The following is a 26,463-nucleotide window of genomic DNA, read 5'->3' on the forward strand; positions in this document are numbered from 1 at the left end:
CTTTCTACAGCCACCCAAGATAAGTAATATTCCCAATTTTAAAGAAAACTGAAGATTGGTCCTTAAACCAAGTCCCAAACTCTCCCCATGAAACTAAGGAGAAACAGAATGAGGAGGAAATTGTTAGCAAGCAAGTCACGTTTTGAAGTTTACAATTTGTGGATTGTGTTTCACAGGTTCTCAATAAATTGGAAAGGAAGGAAATATTTTTAATCTCATGTATACTCATTTTGAAGTAACTATAATTGAAAACCATATTCATCTACTTACTCATCCAAGCATTTATTAAGTACCTACTGTATGTACAAACCTGTGCAAAAGACATACACAGATGAATTTTTAAATGGTGCCAAGTCTTAAAGAGTTTACAATCTAATGATAGTGACAAATAGTTTAACACAATCTGTAGGAAAGGAGTTATAAGTAAACATTTGCTCTTGATTGAGAAAAATCACCTTATTTCTTCATTTAAAGTATAAATTGCCCTTTAGGAAACACTGCTATTATATACATCTTTATTAGTTCATCATCTTTAAAGGATATTGGTTGTTTTTAGGAAAACAAGTCTTACCCAGTCACATCTTTATGACTGGTTTGAATTTTTAAAACAAAAATCTGCTCAAAGAGCAAAAATGATAGATTCATAAAATCAAATTAGTATCATGCACAGAAAGACAAGTGTGTCTGCAATGATGTATAAAAGTGGAGCACAAATGGGTTGAGAATTAAAGAGTTAAATATGAATTACTTTAGAGACTTGAATAAATTATTATGCACAATTTCATTATATATAAAACGGGTGATATTTACTTCCAATTAAGATTATAACTCTTTGCTATAATTATTTCCAACTGCCATAATACACACAGCTAAAAAAACTAGTATAAAAACTTTTCTAATAATTTACATATCAAAAATAAATTGGAATAAAAATAGGGGTAAAGGAGAAAAAGTGATGATGGTGTGGATACTTTAACAGTAAAGTCTCAGTGGAGAAATGAATGTAAATTTCCAAGTTACCCAATTTTTTTCTATATCTTACTACTTTCTAAAAATGGCTCAGATAAGAAACTTAAAATATTTAGTAAAATAAGTCTGAGGATTCATTTTGTGAGATGTACCATAGGGAAAAAGAATGGGCAAATAGTATAACTTAGAAATATTTATTGATTGATGCTTTCCTGAAAATTTTTTCCAACAAATCGCCAAAGGCCAATACTTCTCTCTGCTCTCAGTGCTAAGCAATTTTTTCCACCAAAAATAATGAAGTAATGTATATTTTTATGCCTAATTGGCTTGTGGCAGCTGTGACTCTCAAACATTTTTTAAAAATATGAGTAAAATCAAAGTTGCAAACAGACCATATGCAGCGATTTAAAAAACTGAATAGGCAAAGCCTTACTCTATCTGACCAAAGCACCCATCAGCTGGATTCGGCCTCTTCAGGCCACAAGATGACTTTGCTCAAGAGCCCTGCACATATCGGAGGGGTCCTCATCCATGTCCTTGACACCAGGAGCGCCGCTGATGCCCGATGCTGCCAACAAGAGCAGGGGCAGAGAGGAGACCCTGCTGATTCCTCCCCTTTTATTCTTCCCCTGTCTTCTCTTCTCCACGCTCTTCATCAGCTTCATCTTCTTCCTTGCGAGAATCTTGGCTGCTGGTATCAGTACAATAATTTTCTTCCCCATTCTCTCTTTCTCCTGTCTTTTCTTCTTCATTAAAGCTAGAGGAAGAAATTTATCAGTCTTTCAAAAGAAAAATGATCTGGTTTAAGGGAAAACAAACCCTCTGCAATGCATGCCAGCCTGCAGTCAGTCTTCCTCAAGTGCCTAAGTTCCAATTTATCAAGAAAACTCTATGAAAGGACCAACTGGGAAAATAAATATTCCTCTGAGAACTAATTTATTTCAAAACTTGATTGACTCTTTAAACTTCATCTGAAAGCAAGTCATTATTTTCATTATTTAGGTCAGTCAGAAATTTAAATTATTTTACTTTAAAGACAAAATACTTCATCACCATGTAATATTCTGCAGTGTCAAACATGTTAAAATATCAATACGTTTTACAGTAGTTCACATGTATTCCATTAAGTAAAAGACCTTTTAAAATATTATAGAACAGAATTTTATGCTTTCCTGCAAGTAAGAATTTTTTCAACGGTAAACCATTCAGACATCTTATATATGTTACCTTTCTTTATCTTCAGTGAAACTTTTCATCTCTTGATTGCTGAAGTATTCAAATATTTTTCCACTTTGGCCTTTCTTTGAAACAAACTCATCAGATATTCCTAGTGCTTTTAAGGTGTTAGAATAATGCCTTTCTGCTGCCATTTTTGCATTTTTCTATAGGAGAGACAAACCTTTTTAGATGAGAATGAAAGACTTTAAATTTCCATTAAAAATGTATGGGTTAAAAGCTCCAGTGAAAATGAAATTCAATAATCACAGTTTGTTGAAAAAATATGCATACCCTCTGACCAGCAATTCCACTCCCAAGTATATGCCCAGAGAACGCCTACACATGAGCCCCAGGAGAGATTCCAAAATGCTCAGAATAGTACTGTTTTATAACAACCCCAAACTGGAAACAACCTAAATATCTATCAACAATAAGATGGATAAATAAGTTGTGGTCTATTCATACAACAGACTGAAATAAAGCAATGAAAACGAATGAACTCTGGCTACCTACCACAACAGGGATGGAGCTCACAAACTAACACTGAACAAAAGCAGCATAACACAGAAGTATACCTAGCATGATTCATTCACATAAAGTCCCAAAACAGGCAAAACTAAACTATACTGTTTAGGGATAGGTCCACATGTGGTAAAACTGTAAGAAAAACAAGGAAATGCTTATCTCAAAAGTTAGAATGGTGGTTACCTCTAGGGGACAGGGAGAGTGTTTTGATCCAGGAGGGGCACACAGGGTTTCTGGGTACCTGCAATGCTGTCATGCTGTATTTGTTAACCTGAGTAGTGGCCACGTAAGTTTTGATCTATAACTATTCTTTACACTGCACTGTTGTGTGATTGTTGAAGGATATCTGAAAAAAAATCAGTAAGAAAATAATTTCATGTGACAGTTGTCAGAGGTACTTTATCTGCTTACTGTAAATTTTACTCTTTACAAACCACATCTACAATCCATCAAAGGTGATAAGGTGATCAATGTTGCTACCTTTACTCTGGAAGAACCAAAACAAACAAACAAACAAACAAACAAAAAAACCCCCATGAATTCAGAACTGGGTTCAAATCTCCAGAATGTCACTCCCTGACTCTGGGACCTGTGATAACCCTGTCATAACAAAAGCAAGTCAGTTGTCACAGTTCCTTAGACCACAGGCTTTACAAACACACAGATGACTGGGGTTCACACTAGTGCCTCAGCATTAGTCCAATTTTAGTTCCCATGAGTGAATATGAACTAGTATAGGGCCAAAAATTGCTACTTGGACCTTGAACTAAAGCAAAGTGACAAGGAATGACTCAGTCTCAGTGCACCAATGGCATCCCATACAGGAAGGGGTATGGAAGAGCACTCAGTCTCACCTCTAAATTTAACAACTTAAGGACACTAAGACACCCTCTCCATTCTTGTTGAGGTTAAGTGGTTTGCTTAAGGTCACAAGGATATAGTAAGAGGTAAAACCAAGTCTCTTGACCCTTTCCTGGGTCTTTCCACTCCACCATGCTGCCTTCTCTAAGTGGTAGTGGGCGTCCTGGGGCTTGCAGGTAGCCAAAAGCCTGACTTCAGCAAGGCTGTGTCAGATATTTTCCTAACCCACGGATTCCAGCATAAGGAGGGACCACGGAGTCTAGTATCCCATGGGAGAAATCAAAATAGCAAAGACTTATTACAATGGATAAATTATCACCAGTGCATTTCCTGACACTCTGGAAAGCTAAAAAAGAAGCACTCAAGCTGCTGCTAAAGTGCACCCACTGTAAATAACAATTTTAGAAAAGTAAATAAAAATGCATCCAGAGGCTATGAACACCAACAGACAAGCCTTGGGGAGCCGAGAGGTACAGCAAAGTGAGATGAGAACTGTGCCCCAAAGCCTGTAAAGCAGAATAAAACCCCAAACCTAACTCTGAATGTGTTAAGAACAGTAAATTTTGACTTAAGCAAATGAAATATAAAAGAGATTTAAATGATACTAATCAAAATATGTGCTTACTATTTACAATATCCAAGACATAGAAGCAACCTAAATGTCCACTGACAGATGATTGGATAAAGAAGTTGTGGTATATTTATACAATGGAATACTACTCAGCCATAAAAAAGAATAAAATAACGCTATTTGCAGCAACATGGATGGACCTGGAGATTGTCATACAAAGTGAAGTGAGCCAGAAAGAGAAAGAAAAATACCATATGATATCACTTATATGTGGAATCAAAAAAAAAAAAAGATACAAATGAACTTATTTACAAAACAGGAACAGACTCACAGACATAGAAAACAAACTTATGGTTACAAGGGGGGAAACGGGGTGGGAAGGGATAACTTGGGAGTTCGAGATTTATAGATATTAACTACTATAATAGTATAATAGATAAACAACAAGTTTATACTGTATAGCATAGGGAACTAAATTCAATATCTTATAGTAACCTATAATGAAAAAGAATTTGAAAATGAATATATGTGTGTATATGACTGAAACGTTATGTTGTACAGCAGAAATTGACACAACATTGTAAACTATGCTTCAATTAAAAAAAATACAATAGCCAATGGATTAAAAAAAAAACCAGAGTAAGTGCTTGTAAGCCTTCATCTGAATTTGGCTTAAAATTTGATTTAACATCTATTCAGTTAATAAATCCTGTGACTTTCAAGGAACTGGAAAATATGGTTTCTTCTGTCCTGGAGCACAGGCTTACACTGCTAGGGGATAACGCAACAGCAGCAAGGCCCAATTAACACTTATAAATGGGTAATGCATAAAGTTCTGAGTGAATTTATTAAATAACAGCTGTTAATTAGCAGCAATAATCACAGCAAAATAGACTGTAATAAAAAATGTACTAATTTATTTTAACAAAACCAAAACAATGGTGAGTCACGGACAGCCATCTTGTATATAGAAGTTATTACCTTTTAATATTTTATATCAAGATGAATAGTGTATAATTGTTCCTAATTGAAACAAACATTTCCCCTTGAATTTCATCATGCAAAAGAATTGTAAAGACCATGAAATAAAAAAAAATTTTAAATGACTATGGTTATTTTACTTTTCTATCAAAGACTCTGCAGAAAAAAAAATAGCTTTGTTTCTTCAAGAAACCAAAATAACAAGTACTGATGAAAATTTGTCTACCCTCAATGCCCTAGTTTGAAGGTAAAAAAGGACTTAATTTTTATAAGCCCAAGTTTAGTTTATAGTAATTCTTTCCTTTATTTAATAATTACTGAATACTTATTTTGTGACAAGCCCTCATGGGAGGTAGACAGTGTATGGGGAGAGAAGAGTGTTTTGGGCAAAGGGACCAGCGTACGTGTGGGCCAAGAGTGGTAGAGAAAATATCAGCTGTGAAACTAACCTATGTTTTCAATGTTAAAATTTCTTTATGGGTTTAATTTCACACCACTTATTTTGCCAGATTTCTCTGGTGCTTAGAAAGAGTGGGAATTCACAGCATGGCAAAACTGCTTGTTAACACTGAGATTCATTGCTAATATGTCAGGGTAGTGCTCTCAGCCTAGGCTAAAACCAGAAACAGTTCAGCTGGGTTCAACAAATGTTTGTTAAAAAATTAAGTCCTCTGTGCGATACTTGTCTTAGGTGCTAGGAATACAAAGACTTGACCAACACCTTTAAAAATGACTAGCTGGAATGGAAGAGAGAGCATTAAACAGATAATTTCCAAACAATGTGGGAGAAGCAAAGACAGAAGTGCACAAATGGTAATAAAAGAACAGAGTAAAGGGCACCCAACCCAACCTGGGGAAACAATGCACGGAGCGATTCGACACTAAGCTTTGAAAGAGTAGGAGGAAAGATAGGAAGAGGCTCTAAGGGTACTGAGAAACAGCATGAATAAAGATTTCAAGTTTAAAGTGAGTAGTCTGGTATGGCCTGAAAGTAAAGGGTGTACACAGTAGGGGTTGGGGGGAGTGCAGTGGTCGATGAACTAAAGAGGTCAACAGGGATCAGATCACAGAGGATTCTGTACACCAGGCTAAGACTCGTGGATTTATCTTCAGGAAGAAAGCAGGACGGCTTAGTGTTAAGTGTTCGGAAGCTGACTGACTTGGGTTCCAATCCTAGTTCCATTACTTCCTAACTATAAACCTTATGAGTTACTTATCTTCTTTCAAGTTCTGTTTCTTCCCCTGCAGTATTGGAATATCCACCTTGTAGTACTGATTGGAGAAGTCAACAAGACCCCTTGATACCATTCATTGAAAATGAGAACGAACGGCATCAGTGAAAATGACTGCCACTGTAATTGGGGGTTATTAACTACCTGCTCAGGGAGAACACTGTGGCAAGGGAATGGGAAATACAATGGGTGTCTATGCAAAGAGCAAGGTAGGAACATGAGTCAAACCCTTCTAATAACTCAGGCAGGAAGTAACAGAGGTTTCACCTAGCATTTCGCCTGAATGGAGAAAGGTAGATCCAAAAATTTAGAAAGAGAACTTGTCAGGACTCTCAGTGACAACTGAACAGAGAGAAAAAGTGGTTCCCAGTCATTTAAATTGTGGCCCAACAAAAACAGGAACTCAGAGGAAGATCTAGCTAGGGGCAAGATGAATGTAAGACGCCTTGGGAAATTTGGGTAGATATATCCAGACAAGTGTGTATAAAACCTACAGTTGGGAGCTGGAGATAACTACTTTGAGCCAAAAGTCAATCACTTTATGCTGAGTAATGTAGAGCAGCTTATGATAATTTTTTCCCCTAAAATTGAAACTGAGATGTCAAAAAAAGGAAACTCATCCCTTAAAATGAAAAGCATTACATAAAATTATATCCAAATCAGTAAGTAAAATGTTCCCATAGTTTTGAGAGATTGTAAATGTAGAGTTACCCACAACACATGCTCCTCATCCTCAGTGAGTCATTGACAAGGGCAGTCCTATAAGGACACTCATCTGTCCTAGGCACTTGCTGGCAGGAAGCTCCAAATATAACAGCTTGAAATTCACAACACAGCACCTGTAACCTCCAGTGATTTTGTCTGTTGTTTAAGTCCTTTGGAATGCCTCCCTTATGGGTACAAAGGAGAAGATCATCTGAAATTGACAAATCTCTCTAAAGGGAAAGACTGTAACACTGAGTATAAATGTAGTAAAATCAGGATTCACTGTCTGTAAGACCAAATTATTTTTCCAATAAAAAGGAATTTCTTTTAGTAATTGTAGATAAAACAAAAAATTACAGGCTCACTTAAAAAAAAACTGATCAACAAAGTGAAAAGGCAACCTACTAAATGGGAACAAATATTAGCAAATCATATATCTGATAAGGGGTTAATATCCAGTACATATAAAGAACTCATACAAGTCATTAGCAAAAATGCAAATAATCCAATTTAAAAATGGGCAAAGGATCATACCATACGACCCAGCAATCCCACTCCTGGGCATATATCCAGAGGGACCCCTGATTCAAAAAGACACCTGTACCCCAATGTTCATAACAGCACTATTTACAATAGCCAAGACATGGAAACAACCTAAATGTCCATCGACAGATGACTGGATAAAGAAGATGTGGTATATTTATACAATGGAATACTACTCAGAAATAAAAATGATAAAATAATGCCATTTGCAGTTACATGGATGCCCCTGGAGAATGTCATTCTAAGTGAAGTGAGCCAGAGAGAGAAAGAAAAATACCATATGATATCACTCATATGTGGAATCTTAAAAAAAGAGAGACAAATGAACTTATATATAAAACAGAAACAGACTCAGAGACATAGAATACACACTTGTGGTTGCCAGCAGGAGGTGGATGGGAAGGCATAAACTGGGAGTTTGAGATTTGCAGATACCGACTGGTATATATAAAATAGATAAACAAGTTTATACTATATAGCACAGGGAAATATATTCAGTATCTTATAGTAGCTCATGGTGAAAAAGAATATGAAAATGAATATATGTATATTCATATTGACTGAAGAATTGTGCTGTACACCAGATATTGACACAACATTGTAAACTGACTATACCTCAATTAAAAAAAAATGGGCAAAGGATCTGAATAGACATTTTTCCAAAGAAGATATTCAAATGGTCAACAGGCATATGAAAAGGTACTCAACATCACTAACCATTATGGAAATACAAATCAAAACCACAATAAGATATCATCTCACACCTGTTACCATGCCTATTATCCAAAAGACAAGAGATAAATACTGGTGAGGATGTAGAGAAGAGGGAACCCCTGTGAACTGTTGCTGGGTATGTAAACTAGTATAGCCATTATGGAAAATAGTATGTAGGTTGCCCCCCCCCCCCAAATTAAAATAGACCTAGTACATGATCCAGCAATTCCACTTCTGGCTATTTATCTGAAGGAAATAAAATCACTATGTCAATTCACTGCAGCATTATTTATAAGTCAAGACATAGAAACAACTTAAATGTCCACTGAAAGATGAATGGATAAAGAAAATATGGTGTATACATATACAATGGAATACTATTCAGCCATAAAAAGAAGGAAACCCTGCTATTTGTGACAACACAGAGGGACCTTGAAGGCATTATGCTAAATGAAAAAAGAAAGAGAAAGACAAATACTACATGTTCTCATTTATATGTGGACTCTAAAAAATAATCACACACACACAAACACAAACACACACACACAGAACTCATAGAAAAAGAGATCAAATTTGTATTTCCTGGAAGAATTGGATGAATGAGTCAAAAGGTACAAACTTCCAGTTGTAACATAAATAAGTACTGGGGGTATATTGTACGATATGATGATGATAGTTAACACTGCTGTGTGGTATATTTGAAAGTTGCTAAGAGAGTAAATCCTGAAAATTCTCATCACAAGGAAAAAAATTTTTTGTTAACTATATGAGGTGATGGATGTTACCTAAACTTACTGTGGTAATCCTTTCACAATATATGTATGCCAAGTCATGTTGTACACCTTAAACTTATACCTGCTATATGTAAATTTTATCTCAATAAAACTGAAAAAGAAATGGCAGAAATAAATCTGATTCAATTAGCCATTTTGTTTCATTTTTTAATTCTTCAAAGACTTCCAACTCATATCATGAAGCCTCACCTTAATACCTGGCCAAGTTGGTACTGAAGAGAGACTAGCCATTAAAAACAGGCTGTGAAATTAGTATTTTGAAAACGATTGGATGAGCAGCATGCTCTTTCTCAAGCTTACAAGCCTCATCAACAAGATTTAATGCTCAGATTTAAGCTAAATTACTTACTTGACTGATAAGATGAAGCTGTCACAGAAATAAATTAGATAACACATAAGAAAAATGGACTATAATAATTTGGAGCTGGAGATGTTAAAAAAAAAAGCTGACAATAGCTCTTAAATGCCAACAAACACAACCTGAGCAACTCTTTCAAATAGCAGCGGCCTGCTTTTTAATTTTTCTTCTCTTTCTTCTAGTTCTTGTCGGTATTTTCTCATCCTTTCCTTTTCACTCTTTCTAAAATCAAATAAAGGGAATGGAATTTTAAAAAGAAATAAGAACTTGCAACACAACATTTAGCTTAGATGACAAACCAGAAATGAAATTATGAGCAGAGTTTACAGTTTACCAGAATATCTTTTCTAGACTGGTAAATTCTTATGGAATGCAGAAAAAAATCGTAGGTTCTGAGACCACATGTTTTACATCCCAGGAACAATTTCTCAAAGGAAACTTTGAGGTTTCTAAAATCTTCAAAATGTAACTTACTAAGGGCTTCAAACCGGCCCGAAGAGATCGATGAATGCCCTCTTATCTCATTTGTAAGTATGTAAAACCAAGAAAATTTGGTCCAAATCAAATATCTTCTCTTTAGGGAATTTCTTCTGAAAACAAGACTTTGCTCTTCTTTTTTCCCCTAAGTGAGACCTTCTAGAGCTTGGTAGCAAAGTAAATGGAGCAGGTCAGGGGAGAAATGGGGAGTATGGGAATACAATACACAGAGGAACAAGAACCAAAATACATAAATTCACAGGAAATATACTTACTTTGAACAAGGTCCTATAATGAATTAAATTATGCTATTTTCTCATCATGTAATAAACCATAATGGAAAAGAACATGAAAAAGAATACATATATATGCATATATATGTAACTGAATTACTACGCTGTACACCAGAGATTAACACAACATTGTAAATCAGTTATACTTCAACAAAAAATTTATGCTATTTTCTCTAAGTAAACCATACTAACTCTACCAAGAGCAAAAGATTTCATGGATTAGAAAAAATAATAATACTATAAAATGATAATTATGGTTAATTACAATTTAGCATTATTATTATCCAGCTTACTTTCTAAGGATGAAGAGTGTATTTCTAAGGATTTTTTTGCTCAAGTTCATCAAATCAAGCTCTTTCTATCAGTGAATTACACTGATGTACATTATAAAGAATATATACATAATATACATTATAAAGGAATATAATAATTATGATACATAATATACATTTTTAGAGGAATACTCATAATTTAAAGCAAATATAGATTTTGGGAGTATTTATAAGTCAGATTAAAAATTAATAAATCATATTACTTACCCAGATTGGGGGGAGCTATTTTACTACTTAAATAAACATGAACATTTTTTGCAACATAAAAATGTCCCTCTGGAACACTGATTTTCAAACTTTGTACTGCAGAATTCCACTGTGTAACACATACCACTAAATATTAACACATGTGCTAACTGACACATCACAAAACTGATGGTAATTAACATCAATGTGTTAATTTGTGCTATCAGATTTCATGCAGACCTTAGAACAAAGCTCTCTGACATATCTGTTTATGGAAGAATGTTCTGAGATATATGGCAAGCTGTTAAAAAAGAGCTTTATCTGAATCAAGATTTTTCTCAATATTGTACTGTGCAATAAAAAATAATATAAAGAACAAGATTAGATGATGATATAAGATCACAAATATTAACTATGGCTGCAATCAGAAATGTTTCTGCTCATCAACATGGTGTCATGGTCCTCACCACGAGGTGAGAATACATGTTGGTTCTCACATGAAGTCAGTGAATGTGTGTGTGTGTATGTTAATTATAAGTAACTGATAGTAACTTGAATCCATAAACTGAAATACTAATACTATTCTTAATCTGTTCATAAATTGGGGTCCACTGATTAAAAAAAAAGTTTGAAAATCAATGATCTGCAGGGTCAGGATTCTCTCCTGATACCTGAGAGATTTCACTCTGGATTTAGACATCTGAGCTAAACTCTGATGTGAGTCATAAGCCTTAGCCCGAGTCGTCAGGAGTTTCTGCAATTCTTTCATTCTTTGCTTCTGCTTAGTTAGGATCCGATTTCTCTCTTCTTCCAACATTTTCTTTTCCTCAAGTGATCTCCTGAGGGCAACAAACTAAGGCTTAATTCACTTTAAGCCAATGAAAATGCTTTTTAGCAAAGATTTAACACAGGATATTTCAAAGGTTGAAAAAAAGGGGCAACCTTTTGAAAAGGATCTGACTTGTGAAATTAGGAATCAATAGGCTGACTGTAAGCTTTTCTATCCCCAAAGATTCATAAAATGGAAAATACATTCACTTCTTAGAAGAACACCTTCTGGCAAAAAGTTCTATATCATATAGTAAAATATGTTACCAGCTATAATAACTTCGTACTTGCAAATTCCCCAACACAGAATCAACAGAGCAACCATGAGGCGGCCAGTGCTGTATCGGTTATCTACCTTGTGGCTAGCTCTCTTCCTCTGGAGGACACAGTGGGCATTGGAGGGTTGCAGCTATAAGGTGCAGGCTTCGCACCTGCACTTTCTACTGGTGACTTGCGCCTTGGAGACAGGTAAGGCCAACGTGTTTCTTTCAAATTTTCTTCATCTGCTTCAATGTCTGCCAAAATTTTCTCTCTTTCAGCGGATGCATGTGAGGTGGTGTGAAGGTCAGATGGTTCACAGACTGTTAGGAGCTTTGGACACTTCTGTTCTGAGTGGTGTTTCTGATATCTTTCAGGAAGGTTTTCAGAATCAACAGTCTGGCCCTTAAACTTGTGTTTATACTTTGACTTTTCAGCCTGTTCAGGACACTTGGGCTTCCTTGAAGCAAGACTTCTACGAGCTGGTCTATAAGTCAGAGGGGATGAATTCTGTAAAAGCTCTTGGGCTCTTTGCTGAGTCCTAATGTTTCTATAGAGCTCTTCTTCTGCTAACCTGTCCGTGATAGTTGAACCATAAGTAGATCGAGGTATAGGTCTAGCTTTAAATCGATTTGTTTTCTTTTCAGACTTAAAAAAGTCTTTCAGCTGCTTTTTCCGAATTGCTTGCTTCTGTTCCTCCCTTGCAATGAACTTAAATGGCTTTTGCGAGGCCAAAAGAGCTTCTTTGTTTTTCTCCTTCATAGACCTCCTCTTTTCTTCATTTTGTTTGACTATATCGTGATAAAGGGGGAGAAAAACAAACGCGGGAACTGGATTGGCTCGGAATTTTTTCTTACATTCTGATTCTTCTTCTTGTTTTTTGAGCAGTTTGCGTACCATTTCAGCCTCTGATTTAGATTTCATGTTCTCTTCTTTTTTCTTCTGCTCTCTAATCATCATTTGAAAAGGCTCAGGCACTGTAATCCTTGGCACCCATTCTTTTGGTTTCTTCTTTGTTTTTTCACACGCTGGCAAGTCAGCATCTTCATATCGAATATAATCTTCAACAGAGAAGTTTGTCCACATGTTGTTGATGAGCTCCTTAGCATAGGTCATCATTCTGTTTTTCTCTGGATACTCTTTCTCTAAGCTGGGCAACTCATCTTCAGAGGAAGACACAATCAAGGAGGAAGACTGACTTAAATCAGGCTCTGAAATTGATGTCATTAACGAGACAGGGCAATAGGAGTTCCTTTCTGATACGGACCTAAGTGAGAAAAATAATTTGGTTACTCTTCTAGTTGTATGTGACCAAATATAAAAATTAAGAATTCTGTAATTTCTAGGATCAAAGTAAAATCAGTTAGAAGACAGGTGCTGGATAGGGCTTGTGAAAAAGGATCATTTTTTTTTAGAACAGAGCCTGGGAGATGCCTATAAATGATCTAATTCAAATCCCTCATTTTGCTGGGCAGGAACCTGAGAACAGCAGAGGCTCCTTGTGTCTAACCGCTACTGAATTTTCCACACATTTCCCAGAGTCACCATCTTAAGACACACATCTGATCACATCACTCCTCTCCTCGAAACTTTTCCGATTTGTATTGTTACAAAGTTGAATCTAGATTATAAAGCCCTTCCTACCTTTCCAGTTTCACCTTCTGCCTCTCCCTGCCCCAGTCACCACTCTTAAGTCAGATGCACTCACACAAAGTTCTTCCCACACACCGTGATTTCTCACAGCATCGTGCCTTTGCACACGTGGTTTCTGCAGCTAAGAAGGCCACTCCTGGCTTCCTACACCTGCTTCAGCTACTTCCCCTTTAAGACTGAACTCGGATATGACACTTCAGTAGCAAACTCATGCCTGCATCCCTCCAGTGACACCTGGACATTGTCAACTGCTTCTTCCTCCCTCTCCAAACACTCTGTTCCGCCGTGCTGTGTTTTTGGATCTCAGCTAGTCTTTGACCTCCTTGAGAGCATCTTGATTTTGACTCCTCAGTGCCCAGGCAAGGTCTGGGACACAGGAGACGCACAATCAGCACTGGCCAACAGGACAAGTTAAGGGACTTGCCTCAAGTTTCAAAAGCAGTAAATTTATGGCAAAAGTGACTATTTGAAAACTTAAATCAGATTTATGTCTTCATCCTGAACTCTCTGTACTATGAGTTAATGTTAATGAGTTCATGTTAATACACATATTATAAAGGGCTTTTAAATTTTAATATTCATCAGTTGAAAATGGCCCCAGACTAAATATTTTGACACCTGTCTAAGAGTGGTGGGTCAGAGAGAAAAGATCAAATGGCCACCAAATGACCCTCAAAGCAAGAAGCCACTTAGTAGGTTGATAAGCCATCAAAGAATTTTAATAAAATCTCACCTCTGTGTATTATTAAAAGCACAAAGGGACATTTGAGAGAAAATATTCTGAAAAAATTTTGTTCTGTGCTGTTAAGTATACATTTTATTTTATGGTCCACAAATAACATTATGAACAAACTTACCCAGAAGAGACACTAGAAGCTTCTTCCCTGATGATTGCTGGCTGAACTTCTTTTAAATGTAGTTTATTCTGGTACATTTTCTCTAACTTTGCCATAGTTTCCAAGTAAGCAGCCTTCAGTTCTTCTAGTTTCCTGAAATACTCTTCATTAGAGTGATAAATATCAGAAAAGTCCACAAAATCCTCATGGGATATACGTTTTTGTTCGTCCACCCCAGGAACGTTGGTGTTAAAATCAGCCTGGTAGGAGGAAAACCACCTGTTATACGGTGTCTGGATTGAAAGACAAATTAAGTTGATGCTGATTCCCAATGCTGCTTTTTAAAAAGTCCACTTAATTAGGTTATATGTTACTTGTGGACTATGAACATATAATGGATTATAAATTACTTGTGGGCTATGTACATTTTCTCCTAATGAAACGAGAGCGAGACCAAGCTGCCAGAGAATAAATGCTATTTAATCCATTTCATAAAGAATGGTGAGATTCCCAGATCACGTACTAACCTATACACTATAATAGGATAAACCCAAACCACTCGTTACAAAGAGCCTCCTTCTAAGTAGTCAGTTACTTGAGGTGAAGAACAGTTCCTCCTGCTGCAAACCAAGCAAGCATAGCCCAGCACTCTCCCCCAGCAGGGCTCCTGCAGCCTGGGCCCCAAGGGTGTGCCAGGAGAAGGGAGGGAACCAAGTTCTTAGTGGCTCATCAAAGGGCCAGGGAGAAGCCCTCCTGGATGTCGGGGGTGGGGTAGAAGCGAGGCCTCAGGAGGGAGTAGGAGGCCATGGGAAGGGGTGGGAGAGATTTCCAGAACAGCTGCTCCCAAGGGTGACAGGGATTGTGGGGTGACAAGACAAGAACATATAGTATAGCTGTTCTGTATACACGCCTGGAAGGGGATGCCCGATCTTTTTCCCTCACTCCCGTCACATACTTTTCAAACTTCTTTTAACTGCAGCAACTAAAGAGATAAAACCCCATACTCTCTACAAATATAAAAATTTTAATATTTTCCCAGGTGAGAGACAAGTGAAATTACTTATGATACTATACAAAAAAGGCTGCTGACCATGGTTTTAAATTTAGCTTACTGCCAAAATAGATTCAAAATGAAAAATGCATCTTTGCCATAGAAAATTACAGATCCAATCTAGTAAGACTCTAGAAAATAAATCTGAGTAGTGTCTCCCAACAGGAAAATTCCAAAGTCAGTTATATACAATATTTATAAATATAATTTTTCAATGGGCTAAAACAGTGTACAAAAGGCCAGTGTTGACCACTTGAGATAACTTAGAGAAAACAAATGAAAGAAAACAAGTTTCCTTCAGTAGAACCGGTGTGCAGAAATTTATTACCAAATAAATTGAAGAACTGCTTTATGTCGTACAACTCAGTGAAGAGAATTTTCTGCTGTTTCTGTATGTGCTCTTCACCATTATCTTCTTAGCTATAAGAATGAGTACTTTGCTAATTTCCTCATTCATTCAATATTTAGGGACACCCAGCATTCAGCTAGCTGCTGAATGGTACAAATCAGATAAAAACCCCATCTTCAAGAAGTTTCCAGCTAGTTTAGGAGAGGACGTGTAGATAAATAATTGATAGCAAACTGAACAAGACAGAACTCCTGATTCCTACCCACGAGCTGGGCCCCGCTGAGCAGGGAGATAGACGAGTGACCATGTATCACTATCAGACACCAGGAGAGCTCACAGAAGGGATACCTAATTCTCACCCGGGGAGAGAAGCAGCAGAATCCACAGAGGTGAGCCAGACTGGAAACATAAGGATGAACAAGGACAGAGTTTGCTAGAGAAAAGAAGCACTGAAAAACAAAGAAACTGAGGCATGGTGCTAGAACATTCATCATGTTACCTTATGATGATGCAACTGGCAGGTATTCTGTCTTCGATGAGGAAACTGAGGCTCAGAGGAGTTAGGTGACCTGCCTACGGTCATATAGCCAGTAAGTAGCAGAGCTGGGATTCAATCCCAAGTCTGCTAGGCCCCAAAGACACACCATACTCCTTCCAAGGACAGGAAAGGTTTTTTAGCCACAAGAGGAGGGAACAGGCATGGTGTGCTCAGAGGGAGGTTAACAGTCTCAGGGTGGGTGGGGAACAGGGTGAAAAAGGCAAGTCAGGAGCCCCAACCAAGAGCCCAGGGGGCCACGCCACAGGCAAAAGAAGCCTTAAAGGATGTTAGCAGAGCAGTGACATGGTCGCAACACTCAGGACTCTCTGGGAGCAAATGGCGTGGAGTGAAGGAACACAGGGCTGGCAGCAGTTAATGGGCTACTGCAAAGTCTGAGTCAGAGGTATTAAGGGTAGAATTAAGGGAACAGCACCAGGAACACAAGAAAGGAGGCTGTCTTGGGAGATTTAAGAGGCTGAATCATCAACTCAATAATGGCGTGGACGAGGGGCAAGAAAATGAAAAGATTTCTGCTTGGAGTGCTGTCTGTCTAGGTAGACGGTGGTGCTGCCTTTCAAAAATACAGGGAATACAGGGGAGAAGAGTGCTTAGGAAAAGGACACTAATCTCTGTCCTAGACACACTGAGTGTGAGGTGATAGCGGGGCAGCCAAATGTCCAGGAAACATGTGGGTAAATGTATCTGAAGACCTGGTGAGAAGGCTGGGCTGGAGACAGGGGTACAGGAGCTAGCAATGCACGAAGAAGTGCAAGTGCAGCCTTGTGTGCATATGGCTGCCTGGGAGAGTGTGGGGGCAATGAGAGCAAGAACCTAAGGATGGAAATGCTGGCAAACACCAACATCTAAATAAGCAGTGACAGGAGGACTAAAGGGGAAATAGAAAGTGGTCATGAGAGATGCAAAGGCCAAGTTGAAACCGAGCAGAACCCTGTGGGGCCCTCCAGGGTACAAAAGCCTTTCAGTGTTCTGGTTCCAAAGGGCAGATTCAAACAGTTACCAATTAGAGTGAGGGAATGCAGAAACAAAGGAAAGGTAGTCAAGCAACATTAGCAACAGTGATGTGGCAGGGTCCTGGTTCCTCCTCAAGAGACATACATAACAGTCTGATACCATCCCTGAGCTCTTCTACAGCAACTAAGGCCCCCATCCAGGTGGAGGATGGTAACTTCAGGCTGGGCATAAGCACATGGAAACCCCAGACTGGCTGGAACCAGAAGGCTGATGTTTGAGATTCTTGGAATACCACCCTGTTACCTCCCAGCAACCAATCAGAGGAAGGTCACACACTTGCAGCCCTCCCTCCAAATTCTGCTTATAAAAACTCTCCCTGAAAACCATCAGGGGAGTTCAGGCTTTTGAGCATGAACTGCCTGTTCCCCCTTGCTTAATCCTACAATAGACATTTTTCTGCTCCAAACTACAATGTTTCAGTTTGTTCGACCTCACTGTGTGAAGGGAGCTCTGGTTTGGTTTGAGTTTGGAAGATAAAGGAAGGCTTCCTAGAGGTGGTGATATTTGAGCTGAGTCAATGAAATGAAGAATCTGGAGGATCAGAGAAAGTGGAGGGGGAAAGAGGAAAAACGTACTCCAGACAAAGGAACTTACATTAGCGAAAGCGTCCAGGGTGGGGGTCATGGTAGAAAGCAAGGTGCACACGGCTGCAGGATGAAAAGAAAGTAAAAATGCATAAAGCAATTTTGGGAAGCAAACCTGGAAAGGGAGGTTAGAGTGTAACCAAGTAGGATCCTATTGTCATTGGTGGCCTTATGGTATTTGTAACTGCTTAACTAACTATAATAATTTAAAGGGTTTTTCTCATGCTTTTGCTGACCAGGACTGGGCAGATTGGGTGATCTACCCAAACCCCTTGTATTCCTCCCAAAACCTCAGAGACAGCAGTTGGGTGTTTTGTACATCTTGTTGTTCATAAGTGTCTGCAGTTACGTTTAGCCCCTCATGGTTTCTTTGTATTCTGTTGTCCCAGCCTGTGCAAACACTGCAGCAAGAGGGCTCAGGCCTCAGCCTGCCTAAAATGCCAGAAGTATATATCAACCTAACTTTACACTGCACAAGTTTTTCTCTAGAGCACTTTTCTACAGATCCCTTTCCTAATCACCTTTGTTCTAGGCACAAGAATATTAGAAGAGTTCCAAAGCCAGAGGTGAACATCAGACCCAGCAGAAGAAAGGGGACTACTGCATCTACGAAAACAAGAACAACTTTGCCACAAGTTGTTACCCTGTATGTGATCTCTATGGAAACCAGTGTCACCCCCTGAACTCTTACTATAAAACCCCCTACCTTCTCTCCCCGGCAGGATCATAGTCTTGGAGGCATCAGCCCATCGTGATCTCCTCTGCCCTGCAAAGAAATAAAGCTACCTTTTCTACTTCATCCAAACTCTGTCCTCGAGTCTTAATTCGGTAAATGGGGTCCAGAGGCCAAGTTTTGGCAACAAGGGCAAGCAGGAGGTAGTTTCTGTTTCTGGTCTACTGCTGGCTCCCGACTACTCACTGGTCACCTGGTTTCAGCCTCCTTACAACACTTTGATGGAAGTTAACTTTTCAGTGTGGAGTGTTTTCACGGCTTGAGGAAAAGATTACAGATACGGCATCAGAATTCTCATTCAAGCCTAGGTTCTGCCCATGTAACATAGGCCCTAACATTTTGAACATCAGCTCTACGATACATGAAGTATATGTGCCGGGTGTTCAACTGTTATCTCTCAGCTCCAGTGCTGTTCTTCTATACCCTGCTACATGATGCTGGGGATGGAACTCTGCAAACCATGTTTCTGCTTGGCCAGGTGCTCCCCGCTAGACTCTTCCAAAAGTGGGGCTAGAGGGAGACTGCAAGTCTGGAGGAGGAAGAAGGGACTTATTCCTTCAGATTAGTTCTCTGTCCATTTGTCTGCCTGTGCCAGCAGCGGTTCCTTCTAGCAGCAGTGGCTGATTCCCTTTTGCAGTTTTTTCAACACTCACAGAATCAGCAAAATCACCTCGGGGCCTTTACTGTTCCCTCTCTCTGGGATGCTCTTCCTCCAGTTACCGGCACAGCCCACTTGCTCACTCCTTCAGGTCTTTACTCAAATGTCATCTTCTCAACAGCGGCTTCACTGACTACTATTTGAAATTACCACCTTTCCTCTGACTCACTGTCAGCGTCCCTTTTCTGCTTTTTCTCATAAGTACTCACCACCAACTAACATCCTACATAGCCTTCTTATTTGTGTATTGTCTGTCTGCCCCTACCAAAAAAGCATCACAAAAGCAGGCATTTGTTTGCTTTGTTCACACTTGTGTCCCCAGTGCCTAGAGAAATACCCGGCCAACGGCAGGTGCTCAATAAATATTTGCTGGGTGAGTGTATGTTCAGCTAAAAAATACTAAGTTTCTCCCAAGGGAAGAGGACAGGTATTCCCTCACAAAGGACTGAATCAGTCAAAGAGATACTGGCTGCTCTAAAGAGCTATATTCTACTGAGTATTAAGGAAAGGGCTTATTTTCCAAAAACTCTCATTAAAACTAGGTAGGGGGAGGGTATAGCTCAAGTGGCAGAGTGCGTGCTTAGCATGCACAGGGTCCTGGGTTCAATCCCCAGCACCTCCTCTAAAAATAAGTAAGTATACCTATCCCCCCCCACCCCACAAAATAAATTAAAAAGAAACTGGGTGGATATTCCAAAGAACCGTTTTTAGGCAAAAGCATCCACATGCTCTCCCGTCATTCTTTTAGAACCCCTTTAAAAGAAGGTCTTATAACAATCATTTTCACAGAAAGGATGAAATTTATCTGAACCTGGAAAAACCATTTGAAAAACATTTAGGAGGATGCATAGCTTTGGAAGGGATGTGGCAGGTCTGCTAATTATCTTTATGCACTGACTTCTGCACAGCATCCACTGCATGTCAGCCTAATACTGGTAACACAGATAAACTGTTCTCACAGTGTTTTACCTAAAACAGATAAATGGTTAATAGGCGACTTCCAACTCTTAATTTTGTCTTTAATTGTCTCTATACAGAAGGAAACATTAAGTAGATCAAATAACCTAGGCCAAGGACATTACTTTCCAAGAGCCTAAAATAGCACCCTTTCCCTTCAACTGTTGAGCTTTTCGTGGAATGTTGTACAGGCAGCCACTAGATTAGAGGATAATCTTCCCTAGATTGGCTTGACCCATTTAGATGATGACTCCCTCCAGCACATGTTGCTTCATTAGTAACCAGCACTCGGAATTACCTGTGTTACAGTCTATCTAGCATTGTCTACCATTCTAGAATTATTATTAAAAAATTTTTTTTTGCATTAAAGGGATTTGTAAGGAATGAGGCAGCTCTACATGTAAATGAAAAGAGGGAAAAAAAGCAAGCTGCAGAACAATATGTACATACAAAATGCTACCACATATTAAAATGTTATGTACACAGGAGACAGGAAAAAGCCCAGAAGGATATATATCAGTTTCAAAACTAATGAGGCTACTAATGAGGAGGGAGGGGAGAGCCAGGTTTTCTTTTCAGGGGAGAGGTGTTAAAAGGGCCTAAGCCTTATTTCTAACATTCGAAATTTTAAAAGGAGAATGTGTTCATGTATCACTTCCATAATTAAAATGTAACTTAAAAAGACAAAGAATGTTTTGTGAATATTCACACTAAATTAAAAACTGAACAATTTCTAATGGATACTTGGTCTGCCTGGCACCTCCTGTGTTCCTTCTGGAAGGTGGCTCTCACACTCCCCAGCAACACTGCCTTTCTTTCCCTTGCTCTTCTGCCTGCTCCCACCTCCACCCCCAGCTGTCCATGATAACTCCTTATTTTTTGAGGAAAATAGAAGCCATCATCTAAAATAGAAAATAGAAGTTCCCTCATCTTCCCATCCACAAAACTATACGCTTTTGTTGCCCCTTTTCTCCTTCTCTCCTGCTTCAGGGATGAAATGTCCCTTTTCTCAGCAGTATTTGACCCTTTCTCTCATCACTGAAACCAACAAATTGGAAATTTCCACACTCTTGCAATAATCTATCACTCTAGCTGGTCTTAATCTCTTTTGCCCCCTTTTCTCTACCTGACTGTTAAATGTTGAGTGTTTTAAGAGTTCTATACTAGGCGCCTTCTTTCTGCACTTCCCCAAGTGACTTCCCCCATTCCCATTGTTTAAAAAAATGCTGAAAACTCCCAGACAAAAATCTCCATCCCATGCCCCATAGGACTACAGTTTCATAGGCCCAACTCGGTATTTCACAGATATCTCAAATTTACCATGTTCAAAACGGAAGCCTTGATTCCCACCCAGCCTTTAAAACTATTCCTCCCCAAGTTATCTCCAGTTTAGTAAATGGCATTATCTTCCATGCAGCTGGTCAAACTAGAAACCTGGAGATGAATATTCTTGACTTCTTCCTTGGCCTTCACATCCAACCTAACAGTAAGTCCTATCCAATCTGTCCATTTCTTGTCATCTCCCCTGGACTCTAGGTCCAAGCCACCACCTCTGGCACTTGAATTTTTTTGCAACAGCCTCCTAACCAATCTCCTTGCTTTATCAAACCCTCCAATCATTCTTCACAAAGCCAACAGAATCATCTCTTAAAAATGTAAGTAGGAACAGGTCAGATCTCTTAAAAGTCTTCAAGGACCTCTCACTGGACCTATAATAAACACTAAACTCCTTACCTTGGTCTACAAGGCCCTGAATGATCAGGCCCTGCTTACCTCTCCAACCTCCCCTCCTTTCCCTTCTTCCCTCTCTCCCTTCCTTCTTTCCTTCCTTCTTTTTTCCAGAAAAAAAGAAAGGCTTTGTTTCAGATCCTTAATCACACAAAGCTCTGTCTCTTTCTATCTCTGGGCCTCTGCATATGCTGTTCCCTCTTCCTGGAATGCTTTTCCCACCTCCACTCATCAAATGGCTGTTCTTTCTCATCTATCAGGCATTGGCTTAAATGTTAACTTACTGAAGTAGGTTCCCTCCTATTTTATTTTTTAATTATAGTCACCTGTTCATTTCTTTCCCAGTATTTCCTGTCTTATAATCATTTGTTCATTTTTTTATTGTCTAACTTCCTCATCAGACTGGAAGCACTGTGATGACATGACCTATGTCCTCTTCATTCACTACTGAATAGTTTGTGACTGGCACTTAATAAATGCTCAATATTTGTTGAAAAAGAGAAGACCATCCCATTAGGAAAGTTAGGGAAATTTTAACTGTGAATTATAGAATACTGCTTTACCCATGTCATCACCAACCACACAGCAAGGCCTATGAACTGATGTCTCCAACTGAGGCTAGATTCCAGAAACATGCTTTAGTGCTCAGTATGGGCCCAGAGTTCTGCATGGGGTGAGATGAAGGTTGAGGGGTGGCTGGCGTTGGCAAACCAAAGGAGTTAAAAGGGGCCTACTGTGACAGCTGGTTCTCTAATCAGTTTTGTGCAGCTATGGTAGCTGAGTTTACTCCATTTTACAGATGACAAAGTTGAGACAAACTAACCTTTAAAAATCAAGTTGGAGACACAAGCCAAACTGTGAAGAAGGCAAAGCTTAGCTCCTGCTCTCTTTCCTGCCTTTTTAGTGCTTTGTCCGTAAACCCCAGTGACCTCTGTCAGGCCTATTACAGTGGTAGCTTATCCAGATTTCCTTTTGGATCCATGTGGTGCTCTGAGAACAGTGCCAAACTCAACTTAGCTACTACCCCCCACCTTTTTTTTTTTTTTTTTTGGTGGGGTCCTGTCCCTTGGAAACTAGATCATTAGATAAATTAATCTCTCTTAAGGTAATACGTTTCTAATACAGATTTGCAGTTTAACAGGGCACTTTGGAAGTATACCTGTAACTACAGAAATAATGGACTTCTCTAACAAACAAGCAAGCCAAAGTAGAATCTACTCTTTGGGAGAGTTGTTCAAATGACAGTCCCACTGGCAGCTGTTATTATTATTACTAATTGATACAAACTGTTCTTTAGCTAGGACACACGTTCTCTCACTTGGTTCTCATATTAGCCCAATGAGACAAGAAAGATAGTTACTATAGTTCTTTTACAGATAAGGAAACTGAGATTGCAGGAAGTTACATCTTCATATCAACTAGCAAATGAATAGATCCTAACCCAGGATTCCAAATCTTTTTTCTCCATTCAAGTCTTTTTCCTCCATCACTTTGCCTCCTCTGTTGGCTACTGAAATTTGTGTTGAGGGGAAGCTTTATCATGAATGAATTTGGTCCTACGTTCATGTTCAGGGTCTCAATCTGTCTTACTATGGATAACCTCTGTTGGTAAAATACTGCCCATAAGAGGTGTTGCTACAGAATTTCTCATTAATAGTGTTAGTGAAGATTAAAGAAATAAGAATTCCAAAGTATCCAGTGATTTCTATTAGCCCTAGACCACAATGTTTTGAATCTGAAAAGCTTTGGACAAAGGGTATTAAGAATCTTTAATTGGCGTTAAGGAGGTTTATATCTGCAGACTGCTAGTTAAAATTACGATTCCCACTTTTAAGTGAATGGAGCAGATGGTAGAGTCAGCCTTCTACCTGGTGGACAGGTGTTCAAAACACATTTGACACTGAAAATTGATCAGTGAGAAGGCTGTCTCACCCCACCCTGAAGAACCGTTTTGGAAACATTGGATCATTAGTAATCTGCTTCTCTGGACGCTTAACTATATCTGTGCTTGATCTATCCACTGAACTGCTGATGGTTTTAAACACCACCTCTCGTGTATTGTATTAAGATGCACTAATAACCAAGACATCAAGGTGACAACAAAATACACGTGACAGCACAGCTGATTACTTGCGTTTTATGAATTATCCTCTATGGGATAGATCAGTTTTCCTCAAGTTAAAAAGAAAATCCCTACTCCTAACAGATGTTGGAGCATAAGGAGTAAAATTTTGTACTTTGCACTCTCTAGAAATGGAGTAGTGTAAATGCACTCTAAGAAAATTTTACAACAATCTCATTGGTGAAAATTAAAAGACTTTTCAACGCCTCAGTTTTGAGTATTTTCCGGGGCGGTGAGGTGGGGGCGGTTAGAGAGAAAGTGGTGGCCAGGCTCACCATGTGGGGAGGTCTGAACAGGCAGGGCGCGTGTTTCCCAGCCGGCGTCTCACCACCAGCCTCCAGTTGCACCCCGCTGGCTCCCAGACCCAGCCTCAGCCCACGTCCCGCCCCTGCGTTACCGGCGCCCGCGCCGGCCGAGCCGCCTTCTTCTTTTCCTCTTCCTCTTCTTCTTCCTCCCCCTCCAAGGCCGCCACCGCCGCCGACAGGGACTCTAAGGGGTCTTTGCGTTCGTACTGGGCGACCCGCACTCCGGTGTTGGGATTGACCGGGATTGAGAGATGGAGGTTCGACAGCTTCGCCGCTCGATGCAAGGCGGCCATTATCGCGCCGCCGAGGCCTGAGCGCCCGCGCTGGCCCGGGGCGGAGATGCCGGCGCGGCCGTTGGCGCCCGACAGCTACTTGAGAGGGGAGGTGGTTACTAGGGGCCCGGTAACTAGGGACGCTACAGGGGCCGCGAGGGGCCAAAAGCCACTCAAAATCCGCGCACGCTGCGGGAGACGCGGGAGGGGGGCCTCCTGGGTAGTCGGAGTCAATAGTAAGTCTTTGCTAGTGTAGAGGGTTGAGGGCTGAACGGGGCACCTCTTCCCCTCCTTCGCGCGTCACCGCCTAAACGCAGATTTCACATTATACTAACAAAACGACTCGTTTTGTGGAGGGAAAAAAAGCGCATTTTTATTAATTGAATTAACATGTCAGGCGCCGATGGCAGCGGCAGAGGAAAGCAGGAGATGTTATTGTGTTGCGGTCTCAGGAAAGTGGCAAGGTTTGCATCTCTCTACCTAGCATGGTTCCCTGGGGCCAGAGAATGGGAAGGACTGCGGTACAATCTACTCTGATTGACTGGAGAGCTTGCAGAAATCGACCAATCCGGAGGAGGCTGCCAGTTTTTCCTATCGCCTGAGTGACAGTGCAGGTGTACGAACCGGGTGTTTGCAGTTTGGGTTCCTCAGCTTTATAATGGCGGGGTTGGAGGCGCAGACGCGCCTCATCTCCGCCTCACCCCATCAACATTTTCCACTTGGGATTTGGGCTTTTCAAATGGCGCCTTCCCTCTCTACACGACCCGTCTGAAAGAGAGACCTCGCCTTAAAATACCAGGCGTGTTGCAGGTTTAGCCACCTGCTACCTAAGCCCCTATTTCCTGAGGCTGAAGCTGCAGCAACCTTCCCCTGCCTATCGTTCAGCCTCCTCCTGTCCCCGGCCCTACCACCCGCCATCACCACCAAAGTTACAGTGGGCAGCGCGCGATGTCCAGAATCCACCTTTGAGGTCTGAGCCTTCCATACCAAGCCTTTCTTGTTCACCGGTCTGGAGTGTGAGCACCTGCAAAATCTGTTACTCCCTCCCTTCTTCAGGCTGCTTTGTTTTGGTTAAGCATTTGCTTCAAACACTGGAACAGATGCTGGCTGGATTCTGCGCAGAACCCGAGCTGAAAGCCCATGAGGTATGGATGCCCCGATACCATAGAAGGCACTTCCTCTTGTTTGCATGCAGCTAATTCTGCGGCTGCACTACTCCTCCTGGAATCTGATGTAAACCCGGCCCCCCAAAACAGCAAGACAGGTCTACATGTTGAGACACTGCAAATGGATGACTAGAATAGAATAGATAGAAGGAATGTATGTGGAAGACGTGTGTGTGTATGTATGTAAAAGTGCAGAAAAGCTTCCATTCACCACCAATATTCTAAATTTGCAGACATCTAGTAACATAGCCTCCAAGTATATACAGCAGAAATGGACAGATCTACAGGAAAAAAAAAACAACGGTAAATTTTGCATCATCATAGGAAGAATTACTTTTGCACTTTTGCATCGAAATGTAACATATACAGTGCAATGAACAGATCTTAAATGCATAGTTGAATGAGTTTTGACAAATACATACACTCATGAAATCACACTAAGGGATAGCACATTCCCATCATTCCAGAAAGATCTCTTGTGCCCCTTCCCAGTCTGTTCCCCATTCCATTCCCTTGACTGTTCTAGAACTTCATGTAAGTGGAATCATATTGTATGTGCTCCTTTTGCTCTTAAGCTTCTTTTGATCAGCAGTTTGGCTTGTTTTCCAGATTCATCCATGTTGTATAGATGAGT

At 39.8% G+C, this 26,463-nt stretch overlaps 1 protein-coding gene across 7 annotated transcripts; it reads right to left on the reverse strand.

The window, feature by feature from the left end:
- Window positions 1–263: 263 nt before the first annotated feature.
- On the reverse strand, window positions 264–24,856 carry FAM161A (FAM161 centrosomal protein A). Of its 7 annotated transcripts, XM_074341191.1 has the most exons (7): window positions 24,484–24,856; window positions 14,356–14,594; window positions 11,943–13,112; window positions 11,431–11,598; window positions 9,594–9,693; window positions 2,197–2,351; window positions 264–1,726 (listed from the first exon to the last, which is right to left on the reverse strand). In XM_074341191.1, exons 1-7 carry the CDS (start codon window positions 24,682–24,684, stop codon window positions 1,588–1,590), a joined length of 2,172 nt encoding a protein of 723 aa, XP_074197292.1. In that variant the 5' UTR covers window positions 24,685–24,856; the 3' UTR covers window positions 264–1,587. The 7 variants fall into 7 exon arrangements, 5 of the variants coding, with proteins under 5 accessions (XP_074197292.1, XP_074197294.1, XP_074197296.1 ...); XM_074341193.1 differs by lacking the exon at window positions 11,431–11,598; XR_012498979.1 differs by lacking the exon at window positions 9,594–9,693 and having other exon boundaries at window positions 1,591–1,726.
- Between the last annotated feature and the right edge of the window lie 1,607 nt (window positions 24,857–26,463).

The sequence above is a fragment of the Camelus bactrianus genome, chromosome 15 (genome assembly GCF_048773025.1).
Source record: "Camelus bactrianus isolate YW-2024 breed Bactrian camel chromosome 15, ASM4877302v1, whole genome shotgun sequence".
Classification (NCBI taxonomy): Eukaryota; Metazoa; Chordata; class Mammalia; order Artiodactyla; family Camelidae; genus Camelus; species Camelus bactrianus.

Excerpts from the sequence above, each read along its gene's own strand:
- FAM161A (XM_074341191.1), bottom strand. The coding sequence starts at position 24,684 with ATGGCCGCCTTGCATCGAGCGGCGAAGCTGTCGAACCTCCATCTCTCA. Across the intron at positions 13,113-14,355 it reads GCTTCTAGTGTCTCTTCTGG|GTCCGTATCAGAAAGGAACT; the intron begins GTAAGTTTGTTC and ends TTTCTCACTTAG. Across the intron at positions 11,599-11,942 it reads GGAAGAGAGCTAGCCACAAG|GAGATCACTTGAGGAAAAGA; the intron begins GTAGATAACCGA and ends TGTTGCCCTCAG.